The sequence below is a fragment of the Lolium rigidum genome, chromosome 1 (genome assembly GCF_022539505.1).
Source record: "Lolium rigidum isolate FL_2022 chromosome 1, APGP_CSIRO_Lrig_0.1, whole genome shotgun sequence".
NCBI lineage: Eukaryota > Viridiplantae > Streptophyta > Magnoliopsida > Poales > Poaceae > Lolium > Lolium rigidum.
In genome coordinates, this window is record NC_061508.1 from 241,995,167 (window position 1) to 242,011,268 (window position 16,102).

A 16,102-nucleotide genomic window follows, 5' to 3' on the forward strand; every position below is an offset into this window, starting at 1 on the left:
TTGGACTGGTTTGCGGTCTACTCGGGAAGTAGGGATTGAAATCTCAACACGTTAGTCTGGGCAGTCGACTTCCACACTGTTGACCCCTGACCCCCCCCCCCCCCCATCTTTTGCCGTGTGTCATACCAAACCACCGTGATTCCTAGACAAGAAAAGTAGTTTCAAAAATTCTTCCACACTTGATTCCTAGACAAGAAAAGTAGCTTGATAGATTCAGTTCGATCATAAAACCAACGTCAAAATACCAGTAACTAAGATTGGCATTCGTAGCAGGCAAACCAAACAATACATCTACAATAACATGGCGATACAAAACCATACAAATTTTAGAAGCAGAAGTATGCGATGATGTTTGAACTTCTTTATGTAGAACTTCTCAAATCTATTAGAGTTATCTAAAGCTGGGGCAAAACCGATGACGTCAAAAATATTTCAACTTATAGCACATAGTGGACCTACAACTTATATAGGACTTGCATAACACATGAACCAGAAAATAAAAACGGGTTGTCAAGATTTATCTCAAGCTGGCTGACTAGGCGCTCCTCATGAGAAATGTATGCCTGCTTTGTTGAAGAGAGACAGCAAGTACAGGAAATCAATTTGGCTCAGCTTGGAAGATCTCTTCTCTGCAAAATCACCCTGCTGCAATATGCCCATAATCTTCTCTTTGAAACTAGCACGATCATCTGCCACATCGCCATCATCCATTTCCATGTCATCATCATCCTTCTCATCACTAGTCTCCATGCTCAGGTCCTCAACCATATTCGCAAGCAATGCGACATCATCCGGTGACATCTTCTCCTCAGCCATTCCAGATTCTTGGGCGAGTTGGAGGGACTGCATTGTCTTGAAATTCTTCTCTAGCAACTCAAGGACACGCTTCTGCTTGAAAAGGGAGCCCAGGGTCTTGTTTTTCCGATTAAAGCAGATCCTGACAAGTCCATCCCACTCTTTGAAGCTGACAGGAGGGAGGGGCTTCCTGGGCTCGATACGCACAACTGAAGAATCAACCTTAGGTGGAGGCCTGAAGTTATTCCGCCCAACCTTCAGGAGGTGTGACACACGTGATAAGAGCTGCACGTTCACTGATAGACGGCAGTAGAGAGTGTCTCCAGGCTGCGCCACAAGTCTCATGGCAAACTCACGTTGGAACATGATCACAGCACACCTAAAGATTGGACGGTGCGACAGAAGCTTGAATGTAAGAGGGGATGAGATCTGGTATGGGATGTTCGCCACGCAGATATCGAAGTACGGAAGATCACATTTAAGCACATCTCCTTGGATAATCTGCATTATGATTCACGAGAATACTCATCATTATTAACAAACATATTCAGTTAACATTGCAACTACATAGAACTATTGACACACCAATACTATACTATGTGATCAGCCATGAAGCATTTCTGTATAATCACAAATGACGATATGCAACAGTGCTTAGTAACTGTAACAATCATCGATAGCATAGTTGTCAGTTCGTGTATAAGCAAAACTTATTTAGGATAACTCGCGGTCATACATAGAACTATCACACTGAACTCACAGGAACAATCACCATGTAGCACTGATTAACTCGCTACTACAGAAAACAGAGCTATACCCTTGTAGCACATAACAATTCAGTTCCATGAACACAAACACCATACCAACCCAAGTTCTCCATGTGCCGCCTAAATTGAATATATTCCCAATTACAGTATACAGGTCACCAAAAATGATCTGCACAGCAGAAAATCGAACACCCAATTTCCCCTCACAGAACAGCTACAGTACCGCACGCAAACTGGTCATCTCAAGCAGGAATTGCGGGGCGGGCACAGCACAAAACCGACACAGCAGCAGAACTTATCCCCGAAATTATTTGCATAATATAGTAGTACAAAAACTGTAAGAGCTAGTACCTTGAGGCGTGAGGCGAGGGGGTTTCCCTGGAACCGGCGGTTGAGCTCGAGAACCATCCGCGGGTCGAGCTCGACGGCGACGACGGCCTTGACGCCGGCCTCGAGCAGCTTCTTGGTGAGATTCCCCGTGCCGGGCCCGATCTCGAGGACGGTGTCGGTGGGCTTGAGGCCGGCCTTGGCGATGATGGAGTCCACCAGCGCTGGGTTCCGCAGGATATGCTGGCCCTTGGACTTCTCGAACGGGATCCCGCCCTGCAGCCGGGCGCCGCCGCCGCCCCCGCCTCCCCCGTGCCGCTTCTTCTGGATCTTCCCGCCCGCCATGGTGGGTTCCGGCTGCTCCGGTCTGGGGAGATGGAGGCCTTCGCGGTGGTGAGGCGGCGGTGGCTGTGGCGCGCGGGGAGTAGAGAGAGAGAAGAGGTTGCTAGGGTTTTGGAGGTCTTAACATAAAGAAGACTCTTTTTTCACTTTTTGCTGGGCTTGGGCTGACACTGATGCAGCCCCAAGCGAAGTTGAAGGCCCATTAAATCAGATGGGACAACTTGACGAATGATTTCTTTCTTGGGGTAATCTGTATTTCGTGGACAATCGAATTTCCACAGCCTTTTTCGGTGCTCTCTCACGTTTATTTTACAACACTGATAAAATTTTATGAGGTGGTCCTAAAACACACAATCAACATCAGGATTAGTGAAAACAACTTGGTGGGGTCCTTGAAAGGGCAAGGCATGTCTAAGGAAGGGAAATGTGTCCTTGTCAAGTCGGTGTTACAGGCAGTTCCTGCATATACAGTGAGCTGCTTTCAACTCTTCAAAAATATGTGCAAACAACTTAGTTCAATTTCTTCCAATTTTTGGTGGGGTGACAAGGATGGTCAGCGGAAGGTTCATTGCATAGGATGGGAACGTATGTGCAAGAGTAAAGAGAGGGAGGCAGGGGCTTCCATGATTATGAATGTTTTAACCAAGCTTTCCTTGCCAAACAGGGTTGGAGAATGATCACGGACCCCTGTGTGCAAGGGTTTTGAGGGCAAGATATTTTAAACAGGGTGACTTTATGTCTGTCGGCTGCCCAAAACGTGCCTCGTATACCTGGAAAGGGATAATCCATGGAAGAGATTTGCTTAAAGCTGGCCTGATCTGGCGTATCGGCAATGGTCAGTTAATTAGTGTTACCAATGACTGTTGGATTCCGCATATTGGGCTCCGTATCCACTGGGAAGGAGACATGAAAACTTCCTGGAGAAAGTCAGTGATTTCATAAAACCTAAGGGAGGGGCGTGGGATGAAGCAAAGCTAAATGAGTTTTTCTATAAAAACTAAGCTCCATGTCTGGCGTTTGGTGGAGAATGGTCTGGCAGTGGGTACTAAACATCGTTATCTGTTTAGCGTGCAGCAGAACAGAGAGTTTGGCACATTGCTTCTGGACATGTCTCCATTCGGCAATGGCATGCTCTTTGCTTACAAAGCACACGAGCATCAACTAGAACCCCCGCCGAAAAGACTAGCATGCCATGCTAGAAATGATGGCTACCCTATTGGATTGGCAAGAGCTCAGCAGATCAGACTTCTTGGTTCTTTACCATGTTGTACAATCTATGGCAGGCTAGAAATGATGCTCGCGAGACGCGGAACCTTAAAGACCCGAAGTTCATTGCGCTACAGACGTGTGTTGTGGTTGAAGAGTGCAATGGGATTCATGTGAATTGTGAAACCTCTGAAAACGACCTCTAAGGTTATGGAGCACTGGCTCTGACCTGAGTACCAATGGCATAAGATCAACTCTGATGGCGCTTTCAACCAGTCGGAAGGCAACGGAGTGGGGGGGGTCCTTAGGGATCACCATAGAGACTTCCAAGCAGGAGCCAGCCATTTTTTCACCCATGTTGTCCATGTTGAAAGTGCCGAACTCTTTGCGTGCCGACAGGGGTTAATTCTTGCCAAGGACAATCAGATCCAGAGGATTGTGAAACGGATAATTCAGGGGTCGCAATGAAGATTGTGCAGAAGGAACGCGATGGGTCTCTCTATGGACCAATCATCGAGGAAATAAAGGAACTCCTCTAGGGTTTCGTTGATGTCTCGGTTTGTGCTGTACGAAGAACTGCTAATGGTGATGTACATGTGCTAGCGAAAGAAGGCTGAGTTAATAAAGTTGATAGGTTTTGGCTTGGTGTTCCTCCACCAACTAGTATTGAAAACACTATTGTAATGGATGTTTCTCTGAGTTAATATAAACACAGCGCTTTATTCTAAAAAAAAACATCAGGATCAGTTCATTTACCCCTGGCTAAATTATCCATTGGCTGGAAGAATATATCTAAATTCCCCATGAGAACTTGTTTCATTGTACATGGTTATCACAATATTCAAAGTAGAAAAAGGTGCAACGTGTACATGTAAGCATATGTTTGTTGCAGAAACCGGATGCATCTGCGTCTTTTTCTCATAGCATATTTTTTTATACGCGTTACGTATGATGCATGGTGAAGTGTCTGTCATCAATTTTCTTTTCTAAACAAAGAGGCCTCCAATTACCGCACTCGTTCACACGGGTTTAGATGCTTGGGAGATAATTTCTTTTTCATGATGTCAACCCCACTTACATGTAAGCATGAGTTCATTGCATGTTTGGGAGATAATTTCTTTTTCAAGATGTCAACCCCACTTACATGTAAGCATGAGCTCATTGCATAAACCGCATATTGCATAATCTGACAGACTATTCGTGAAAGCAATGTGAGAAGAGTTCACAGGATTCCCATGGCGAGCACAAAATATATGGGGAGACGACGTCCTGGACTGTATCGTGGCACATATATACATCACACAACCATGCTGGTACGCACACCTGGAATTTTACGTCGTAATGTTCCTCCAAGTAGTTCAACTACAACTGATCCCTACTTAGTACTAGCAAGAATATTAACAACGTCAGCACTTTACACCTTGAATTCTTTGTTAGCTTTGGTTGCCGCTCCATGCCCTTAATGAGATACTACCTGGGAAAAAAGACAAATTTAGCTTAACCAGCCTCGTTGATCAATACTGCATTGCCAAAGAAATACAATGTGCATTTCTCATGCACTGCAAAGATAAATCAAGGAGCTTCGTATTTGCAGACAATTCAACCTATTTGACTCAGCCAAAAATATTTGACTTAACCAGCCTCGTTGGCCAATAAACCAAGGAGCTTTGTTTCAAAAAAAAATTGACTCGGCCGAAAATTTCACACAACCGACTAGATTTATTTGCACAAACAGGTGAAAGCTCGGCCAGGGGTGCTTTCTAGGCTCTCTAATTATTTCAAAACAATCTAGGTTGGTTAGGGAGTAATTGCAAATCAAGCAGGTCTTAGATGAGATTAGTGAGTTGAGTTTGTTGTTTACAAATTTTAGCTTAGTTCATGCTCGTCGCGAGGCTAACCAGGCGGCTCATTCTTGTGCAAAATATATAAGCCTACAAGATGGGTCGTTTTCCTGGGATGCTGAGCCACCTGCTTTTCTAGTTCACAGCCTTGGGGCTGATTGTAACTTGGTGTGAGTTGTGGGCTGCAAGTTTCTGACGCACTCTTTTCCTTACCAGGGTACCTAAGGGGGCTGGAAGGTTTTTAATGAGGCGGCTTGCTAGCATTTTAATATATTATCTTTCAAAAAAAGGGAGTAATTGCAAATGGTGAGATTAAATTTTTGGGAAAAAATAGTCTTGCAGTTTTGCTTAAACTTACTTTGCATTACATGCTTGCACAAAAAGTAATGGTCGAAGTTGCATACTGAAAACTCGCAAACCCGAAGACATCTATGTTGGTAAAATAATTTATTGTATGGTGTTTTAATGTAAGTATGTGAGATTAATGAACTATGCAGGTATATAGTCCGAAGCACAGCCCTTACAAAAAACATGATGTCAGGAGTAGTCAAACTAACCTTTGCATGTAAGGGAGCTGCTGCTGGCTCTTCCGTGCCTGCAACTCAGTAGAAAGCTGAGAGCATTTCCTTTTTGTTTCCTCTAGTTCATGCTCCAACTGCCCAATCTACAAAAGAACCATTCAGATTTGATCAAGAAACACAATATGCCAGCCAGCCATTAACTGATCACTTCAAACGGTATGACATACTGTCTGCTTCAACTGTGTATCTCGCTGTCGAAGTTCTTCGCGCCTGAAAAGAATGATATTAAGTTAAGTATGCAAAAATGATAAAGAGTGATTTCAAAACACGCAATCACCTAGCCTATAAACAGAACTACATGTTAAGCTCTTTTGTGATAATAAGGAAACTGCCAAAAGTCTGGACACCACTCAAAAAGAACATGACCAGATTTCCAGTTAGCACCAACTTTCCTCGTGAAAAATAAACGGTTAAAAGTCCAGCAAGAAAAGGTTGATTAAGTTGCTTCAAAATGCATTTGTAGGTTCAAACTTCAACCCACAATTGCACATTTAACTTCTTTTATAACTTTTGGATGTATAGTAAACAATTTGAAAGGATAGAGCCACATAAGACCTGTGCCATATTTATTTTAGTAGATCAGTCATTCCACCTTCAAAATATAACTTTTGACTATATATAATTAACAAATTTGAAGGATGGTGCCGCATAAAACTATGGCACATCTGCCATATTTGTTTCACTCGATCAGTCACTCCACTTAAAGTAATAATTGTATAGCCTAGCATACTGTAGTCCAAAGGACAGCCCATTTATAGGATCTGATGAGGTGAAATTTAGAAGAAGATGCCTGTTCAGAGCGAAACATGTTACAACAGTCACAAACTTAAGTCACACGCCATTCAATGATTCGTCTAATAACGGTAATGTAACTGATGGTGCAATTAATGGCATGCGCAACATTGAGAGAAAAAAGATCTAACGTACAAACAGCAACATCATGTTCAGAACCTATCAGGAATTTTAAAATGACATGTAAGTACGAAATCCATCTGGAAAGTAGTTCTATAGCGATAGTTGGAGAACTTCGTTAACTATATCAAGCTGAACTTGAATGCACCATGAGAAATTACCTTGTGAACAGAGAAATGTTCTCTTCACTCAGCTTCTCAATGAAATTGGGATCAAGTACACCATGAGAGCCAGTTTCTACTAGATCCTGAATGCCGCAAAAAATGATAATAAAAGGAGTAATGATCAGATGTGTGTGCATGGCTATGTGCATCTATGATGCAGAGGCAGCAGGCAATATATCTTCCATTTTTCTACTCCATATTAAAAAATATCACATGTGTGCATGCCAAAAGAGTAATTAGTTGTAGCATAACATAGGAATTCACCATTATATTTGCATCATGCTAGATTGCGAACTGTAAGAACCCTCACCTAGTGCCAAAACATACCAAATGGCTGTGCACATTATATAAGCCTTTTGCATCAGCAAAAAAAATGAGATTAAGGGAGCAACAATTCAGGAACTTGTGAAATGTGCCTAGAAGGGGCTATTATTACATTGGGAAAATATCCATTGGTAAAGAAAGTGGACACAGAAGGCACAGTTATTGTCAACAAGAGCTACATTAGGGGTCCAAGAAACGAAAACCAAAAGAACAACATTCACCAGGACAACATGACTCAAGTGTAAGCGGAAAGCCAAAGAGGTGCAAACCTCTTCCAAGCCTGCTGAATTCATACTATTCTCTTGTGCTTGACCAAAAACTTGCCGACCAAAACCTAGGTAAAATAAAATAGTAAGAACAGAATAAATTATACAATAAAAACATTCAGAAATTATGTGGATTCTCGTCTAGGAAAACAGAAAATCAGAAGAAAAAAAAGTTCTGGTCAACTTATGTCAAAGAGCAAACAGTGGAAAAATATCTGCATACCACAAAATACTTCATAGAGGAACCTGGTTCTAAATATGTGTCTATACTGTTAAGTTTTAACACGGGATTTACCTTCTCGTGTAGAAATAACTTGTACAAATAACTATGAAATAATGTTCTCAAGAAAATCAAACAAACTTATTTCAGACAACAAGATACTCCTAATTTGCATGGCCTAGCAACACAAATGGCCTCATCGCACCAGTCACATGGATCATAGGGATGGGCTTATGGGAAATAAGTTGAAAATAAGTGGTGTATGAGCAACGTTACTCCGTGGTATATCAGCAATTATCTCTTCACAAACAAGATTAGATGAAACATGCTACCTATAGAATTTCCATGTATCCCATTCTTCGCCTAAACAAGCAGACCTGGACATTTGATATGCCCGAACTGACCAAGTCAAGATCCAATCAGGAGCTGCTCTGGCATTCCACCTAGGCTCCTACATTCTACAGGGCTTTAGGGAAGATGTTCGCTCACATGCTAGTTTCAATATATATATTCCATATGATTAATAATACAAAAAGAGAGAAAAAATCATGCTCTTGACCTTTTTGTTTTGACAAGCAGCTCACTAGCTTTGCCCTAAAAGGGTAAGCAGCATCACAAGATTTTTTTATTCGGTACTGTACAGTGTACACCATTATTTAGTTGCACGACAACCTTCAGTTGAACAGAAGCTAAACAGCCGAACATATTTCAGGTAAGTAATATTTCTCACTTCCATGTGTTCACTTGGCATCTCGGAACACGGCAGTATGATAAGAACTCGCAGTTTTTAAAATGATGAAAGGCCAAAAGAGGAACCGTTGTATAGAAATAATACCTGCACCATTAGCTGTCAGTCCCATGGCTGCTGCATCGTCATATGTTTCCGGTAGCAAATTTGATGACCGCCTTCCAATCCTCTGATCAGTTGATGATTTCTGCTGAACTTTAGGCCCAGGACCACCTGAATCTTTACGACCATCCTTGTACTGAGACTTTACTTGTGGATCCACTGGCTGGTAACCTACCAAATGACACCTCTCTTTCCTGCAAACACCAACACAGGAATCTACATTATATGAAACAGAATAAGGACAAATGGCTGCGTGCAGCATGCCCAAGGTATGTGGTATTGCCACACAATTTAGTACATGTGGTAATACCAATTACAGTGATCTGAGGTACTGTTACTAACAATGAGTTGCTTAAATACAGCGACAGTGATCAGCAATGAGTTTCTTCTTTCTTATGAAGCTTATTCAAGTATTTAAAATGCAATATGCTATATCTTTGATAAGGATGAGTAACTAATAGCTGATTAGCATCACAAGATGATTCTGAACCAAGTGGCCAAAGATACTTACCAATAATCAATGATAATCTGCCTAAGTTTTGTCTCTAGCCGGATGAATAGTGGAGTCCTCTCGAAATCTTGTTTGTCATGCGCCGGCTCAATAAAATTTGCCTCAAGTACACCTAAATCATGGCAAGTGTCACTCCAAAGAAATAACAAACAAAGTAACACTGATGAAAGTAGTAAACATATGAAACTCACCTACAACACTCCTCCCTCTACTAGATCCTTCCTGAAGAACCTTCCAATAGGGCTGCAAAGGATTTTTACTGGAAGTAAGTCTTTCGCCCAAATTGTGACGCAACAGATCTTTCTACAGAAAGTAAATTTCGACCGATGTATTGCACAGTTGAATCACTAGAATTGTACATTTTAGATAGTCAGCCCAGCTCAGAATCTTAAGATTTTATTAAGGTCAACAGCTGAATTGTTTATAAGAATTTTGACATTTCAACATGTTTGACAACAGAAAAAAATATGCAAGAAAATACTGCTAAGTGCTAACTTCTCCACTAGCTAAGTTAAGAGCTAATTGAGCATGCCATGACGTTGTTAAGATTCATAAAGACACTTATGGCCTTGTCCTGTAAATGGGCCCTTGTGATTATCATAGAAACTAGACAGATGCCTGAAAAAATTGGTAAGTTTTTCGTTTTTTCATACTGGCAGCTTGATATTCCTTATGTAACAGATTCAACTACGATCAAACAATGGGACTCTCAAACTTTAAGTTCCCCGCGGATGTTTCTCTTGCCCGAGGACGATCAAGGGTAAAGCTTGGGGAGTCTGGTAAGTGTATTTTATTTTGCAGTTCAACATTAGTATCTATCTGAGGGGAAATCACTGATATTACAGTTAACATTAGTATCTAAACTGATAGGTGTATTTTACAGTTCAACATTCGTATCGATCCAAAATGCATTCTGCAAGTCTTAAAATGGTTAGCGCCAGTTATAAAAATAAAAATAAAATAAAAACAGAAGACAAATTTCTTTGAGTCCTGGCCCTCTATAGCAAGAAGACATCAACCCAGATCACACCCACACAGATGTTCTCTAAGAACGATGACTAGCACACACACACAAAAGAAGTATTCATAATGATTACAGAAGAACCCTTTAGGTCTTTACTGTTCCACAAATTCACTACTTGAATACTGAGGATAAGTGATCAAGTAGCAAAAAAGCATGCAACAAATAACTTATGTCACTCGCTGATTCAAAATGACCCACTACAGAAGTACAGCTAGTAGAACTATCTAGTCAGACTGACACACCGGTCCACCAGGAGTCATACTTCTCCAATTGTCATTACAGATGACATACCAAGTTCTTAGTAGTGAAAGATAAACCCTGCCTACATGCTGAGATCCAATCCAAGCAATATAGTACATAATAGAAATAACAACAATAAGAAAAATGAATGAACAAATAACTCAAAACTGGATAGAGTGGTTACCATTATTAATCGATTTTTGTGGTATACATTCATCCCAAAAATGCCCAGCACTGGCGCCTCCTTTGCAAATCCAATATCTACCCTCACTGAGACCTACAGTTTCAATTGAAATGCAGCGGTGAACAGAAGTGACTATTTCTGCAACTACAATCAGTTTGAACAGACAAACCAATGGAATCCGAGACAAAACTAACAAAGTATAAACGAAATTATATGCAGACTATCGTGAAAAGGAGCGGCACATGGGAAAATGACATTTATACACAATTATAGTCTCAAGGGGAGCAGCTGTAAGTCTCATGCATAAATTAATATTTTTGTTGCCTCTGCAAAATTACAAAAATAGTGCATATAAACATGTCTCTTTAGCCTCTCATGCTTTTCTTTTTAGTTAGTGCATATAAACATGTATCTTTAGCCTCTCATGCTTTTCTTTTTAGTTCATACTACAAATCAACTATTTTCTTCACCAGACATTGCAAAAGCATAGGTCACTCAAAAATCTTAGAACTTTAGTTTAGTACAAATCAACTCATTTTAGCACAGAATTTTGCAAATATGTACATCATTGTAATATCAGCATGTGAGTTTTTTGGAGGAACTTTGAAAATTTCAAAGCATACGTTTTGAATTTCTTAAAATAAAGAAAGCATGTGTACTCGGATGTACAAAACCCATGTCTCTATCACACACATTTACTTACCACATGAGAATCATGTGTGACTTGAGGCTAGTAACAACTTTACACAATTACTTACCACTTGAGAATCATGTGTGACTTGAGGCTTGTAAGTAACAACTTTCTTGAACTTCAGATCATTAGCAACACTTATATGTTCAACAGGTTTTCCTCTTAATATAATTTGGAAATTCTCATACTTCTTAAGGTAAAGGATGGAAGTATATGCCTGCAAATTGACAAAACAAATTACTCATCAGATATGTAAGCCAGATAGGAAAAAGTCTAGTGCACAACGAAATTAAACCTACGCGCAATGAGAATCTGAGTCTGTGGGATATATGTTGCTGAATAACTTCTTTTTGGATCTTTGTCAATCCGCCACTGTCTTTAGCTTGATCTCTAAGTAATATGTCCTGAAATTGAGCAATAGAGGTATAGCAACGTAATCAGTACGATGATGGAAGAGTGGTATGGAGCCATGCTCTGCCCGAACTAAAGCCAAGAACAATAGCAACTATTGCCTCATCATCTAATATCACTGGCGGAGCATAGGAAGGGCGAACCTGGGCAATTTTAGCCCATACCGGTCACTGCCACATCGGTCTAGTAATATTGGACCTTTGGTGAGTACGAAAGCTACATTTTGGGCCATGAAACCATCTGTCCAGCCCGCCTCTGCTATCTCTCACTTACCACACCGGCCAATTCAAAATAAGTTCTAGCCCATCTATTGAGTAGATGAATATTCCATCTTACAACATTGGCCTCCCTAAATAAATATCTACAGCGTAGGCACGCTGGGATGTTGCAGCAATTGAGAGTTTACACACTAGGAATTTGCAGTTTATATATCCAGTTATTTGAGATATTTTTCGTTGCCATGAATAAGGTACATTTATAATTTTGCGAATTTAAACCTTAGTTTTCTGTAGGAAAGTGTTAATATATTTTGTATGGACGATTTTCTCAACAATATAAAAAACATATTTCAAAAAATCCTAGAGTCACCACTGTTTTCCCCCACTGTGATTTCCTTCAAGCCCCAGCCACTGTCTAATATGTGTAGATTATGAACAAGTTCACAGAAACTAGATCTGCAGGAAGAGTATGAAGACTATATGTGAACAGTAACCAAGTTTTGCAAGTAAAGAACAACATAAATTCCTGTTCAGTTTGTCTATTTTTGTACAAATTGTGAACACATGCACAAGTAATCTGCTCTGCAACAACAATATAGAAACAGCACATGTGCGTATAAACATATAATTTCATGTTCAGTCTGTCTGGGTTTGTGATGTGTGTACTGAGAGGAGGGTCCTTGTGTCCACCTCTAAACTCTTGTAACTGTGTTTGCTTTTCTTGTTGATAAAAGATGCTCAAACGCTTAAACACTCATTTGGATGTTCTTTACAAAATATGTGAAGGTAATGCATAGTACTTGCAATCAAACCTGCAAGAAATTTTACCTCATCATCATCGTCGAAGTCAAGTTCTAAAAGGCCATCATCATTCATCCAGAGATTGTATATCACCACCTTAGTGCCATGGCTATCAATATCCTCAAACTGAGTACACAAGGAAACTATCCATAAGTGTGTAGATACAAAAGAATCAGTTGCCTATCAAAAACATAAGATATCGCTGTACACTGTACAGTTGGTTATGGTCATCTGGTATAGGTTCAGAATATGTGATAATCAAATAACCAAGCTTGGGTACATTGCACTGAAGAACAACTTCAATTACCATACTGACTACGAAAACTCACTATTTGATCTCAAAATATGACAGGGGAAGTGGGGAATGGACTAAATACTGTAGGGATGAATGCACCTGCTGTAGCAGTTCTTCCTTTGAAGAAAAAGGGGACCAGTCAAGCATTATCTTTAAGCTACTGTCCCAATCAGCCTGTGAACCATACACCAAAGGTACGATGTTGCCATCTTGGTCTTGAAAATCGAGCTGTAATAGTGATAGAAAATGTCAGCGCACGAGAGAAAGCTGCAACCCGGCACACTACTAATCCAACATGACATTACCATGGGGACAACTATGTCATCCTTCACTGTTTTCCTCAAGAAAGTGTAAGAGAGCAAACCAACACTCAAGGTAACATTACTGCAAATTGTGATAATCATCAATAAATACAGAAAATCCAACAAATTCCATCAATGATTCAAAATAAATCAATACTGAAAGAAATGAAGGTTATCTACCTTCCACGGATTGCACGAGTAAAAACAACTGCATCAGCACCAAGTCTCATTGTGCTGGTCTTAAAACCATTTCCATCTGTGAATCGGCCAAAAGGTAGGGACTTAATAATAGATAGATGTAATAAATGTTTTAATAAGGAGAAAGAAGCGTTGAGCAACTAGATACTAAATGAAAGATAATATTTTTGCTAAACTCATTCGAACAACTCCGTGGAAACTATGAACAATTATATTTAAATTTGCAGAACATTTCATAACAACAGCAAATAGGTAATTGAAGTAAAGATCGTTTGAATTCTGTGAGGTATAGAGCCAGAAACTACAACCTAACGCATATAAGTCTAGAAAAATTAGCTACCGATGAGGGTCACTCCATTATGTAATTTGGGTACCATACTAACTTTTAGACATCCTGGTTTCCACATCCTTTTTAGGATTGAATAAAGAAATATTGCACCCCTACAGGCTTACACACTAAACCACAGTTAGCTAAGTCGAAAACAAAGAATAGTAAGTACCATGACTCAATAATTATATGCTCCATTAAATGGCACGTTGTCCTATACAGCAGTGCGACACAAAAGCGTAAACATGGGAAGTGTTAAAAAGGACTAATTTAAACTAAGAGTGTAGGGTGAAAGTAGTAAGTATTATCACATATTCCTTCCATTCCAGTTTCCTCATTTACTAGCCTTTCTCCAGACTCAGAGTGCACAATTCTTGAAATTATATATTTGCAATCCAAGAAAAAACTAGTATAAGTACTGAAATATCTCAATGTAAACAGAATGCTGCATACACTGCCCAATGGTGGTCTTTGATTTCTTGGTTGAGAATCCTAGACTCATGCATTTCCGCACACCTTCAGGATCCATTCCTCCTCCATCATCTGTGACAGTAGCTTCAAGTTAGCAGGAACTGGTGTAGAGAATGCCATGGCCAACCTATTCCACTAATTTTATTTGATTTACATGTTTTGAATTGAATCTGGGTACCTTGGAAAACTAGCATCGGGGTATTGTCTTTCGAATTGACGGTTTTATCCACTTTCACATACGTGGCACCATTGGAAATCTGACATTACCTTATCAGATGATGATTGTTTCTAAGGCACTAGAAATGCTGGAGTTAAATGAATGAAGTTTCTAACAGATATTACAAACCTCATCAACCGCATTGTCAAGAAGTTCAGCAATAGCTGCAACAGAAAAGAACAAAAAACAAAATGTCAGGATAATATTGACCAGGGTGGCACAAGTAACACTTACAAGTTAAAATAAAGAACAAATGCGAGAAAAGTTACCATACCATCTACCTGTTCTGTTTATTATGTTAAAAACAAAACACTCCAACAACAAGCATCTCATTTGCAGTTTGTCACTAAACTACATTCTTCCCCACAAAGGAAGAGCAAACGAGTAAACATACATAATGTGTGTTCTTTAGGGTTACCACATGCATGAAACGCATATGAACATGCATGAAATTCATTTTGCTAAAACAATAACTTTGAATGGACAAATTGGGAAATCAGGATACGTTTTGCTTTAGAAATCCGGTTGTCAAAGTACAGCCAACTATTTCACTGTCGCTAGACCATATTATAATTTTTTTAAATATGTTCTAGAGATGATACAGGAAAATTATCTGTAGACTGCGATCTAAAGAGCAAATCGGTACTGATATCACACATGTGTGCCACACAACTCGAAGTTACTACAAATCCTATAAAGGGTCAAGATATGTATCCTGCAATTCTGAATAGCAAAGCTACTACACACTATTGGTACTAACAGCAAGGCCAGCAAGCAGTCTGATGAAACTATACGAATGTGTATCATCCATCTAGAATAGTTGAACAAAATTCTCTACCAACCCATTCAGAGAAATCGAGGAATCACGCTTCCAGACAGTTATCTGATATTCCCCCTTTGCTCAAGCAAACCTAGCTCTCTGAATTTGACACCGTAAATTTCATCATCGGCATGTAAAACCCTAACAGCCCACGCCCCTAATTTGACCAACACACACAAAAAAAAAAAGCAAAGCCAAAGGGCAGAACAGATACGGATTGGGAGCAGCGAGGGCGAGGGGCACCAACCTCCGAACGCCCACTTGTGGGAGGTCGCGTTGGTGTGGAGGAACTTGGGGTGCACCCGCGCGCGGTCGAAGTCCCCCGTCTCCAGCGCATCTGCGACATCGAAACGGCAGGAAATCAGCGGGCGCGCGCGATTCACGGCGATGCTCCGCGGAACGAAAGAATTAACGAGCTGAGGACGAACCGTGGAACTCGCGGGCGGGGGCGGAGGGGGCCTCGGACGCGCCGGCCTTCCAGAAGCTTCGGCAATCGAGGGATCGAGGGCCGCTGCCCATGCCGCCGGTCATCGCCGCCGGCATTGGGAGGTTAGGGTTTAGGTCGGTTCGGTGGGGAGGTTTTGCCGACGAGTCCGCCGACGGCTGTTGCTATGTGACGCAATTCCCTGGAACGGCTTTTTCCCCTTCAAAACGGTGTAAAACAAGGGCACGATTAGCAGCCTGCGTTCCAGTTAGGTTTTTTTTATTTTTGGACACGGCTCATGCATAAAGGCAAATCGTAACCTAGCATCATGTATGCCAAAAAAAAAAACTAGCACCATGTTCAAAAAAGAAA

The 16,102-nt window shown here is 40.7% G+C and overlaps 2 protein-coding genes across 2 annotated transcripts; both read right to left on the reverse strand.

Annotated features, from left to right (window-relative positions):
* Positions 1–341: 341 nt before the first annotated feature.
* Positions 342–2,292, reverse strand: LOC124683406 (ribosomal RNA small subunit methyltransferase-like). The gene is made up of 2 exons (XM_047217920.1): positions 1,914–2,292; positions 342–1,296 (listed from the first exon to the last, which is right to left on the reverse strand). The coding sequence occupies exons 1-2, from the start codon at positions 2,232–2,234 to the stop codon at positions 547–549; spliced, it is 1,071 nt and encodes a 356-aa protein (XP_047073876.1). The 5' UTR covers positions 2,235–2,292; the 3' UTR covers positions 342–546.
* Positions 2,293–4,649: 2,357 nt separating this feature from the next.
* On the reverse strand, positions 4,650–15,849 carry LOC124683408 (protein MICRORCHIDIA 2-like). Its single transcript, XM_047217921.1, has 20 exons — positions 15,735–15,849; positions 15,554–15,643; positions 14,616–14,650; positions 14,448–14,526; positions 14,252–14,341; positions 13,453–13,528; positions 13,276–13,354; positions 13,070–13,198; positions 12,703–12,801; positions 11,545–11,649; positions 11,313–11,462; positions 10,555–10,647; positions 9,298–9,349; positions 9,107–9,218; positions 8,581–8,789; positions 7,529–7,593; positions 6,933–7,018; positions 6,027–6,069; positions 5,836–5,942; positions 4,650–4,911 (listed from the first exon to the last, which is right to left on the reverse strand). Exons 1-20 carry the CDS (start codon positions 15,847–15,849, stop codon positions 4,908–4,910), a joined length of 1,818 nt encoding a protein of 605 aa, XP_047073877.1. The 3' UTR covers positions 4,650–4,907.
* Positions 15,850–16,102: the final 253 nt, after the last annotated feature.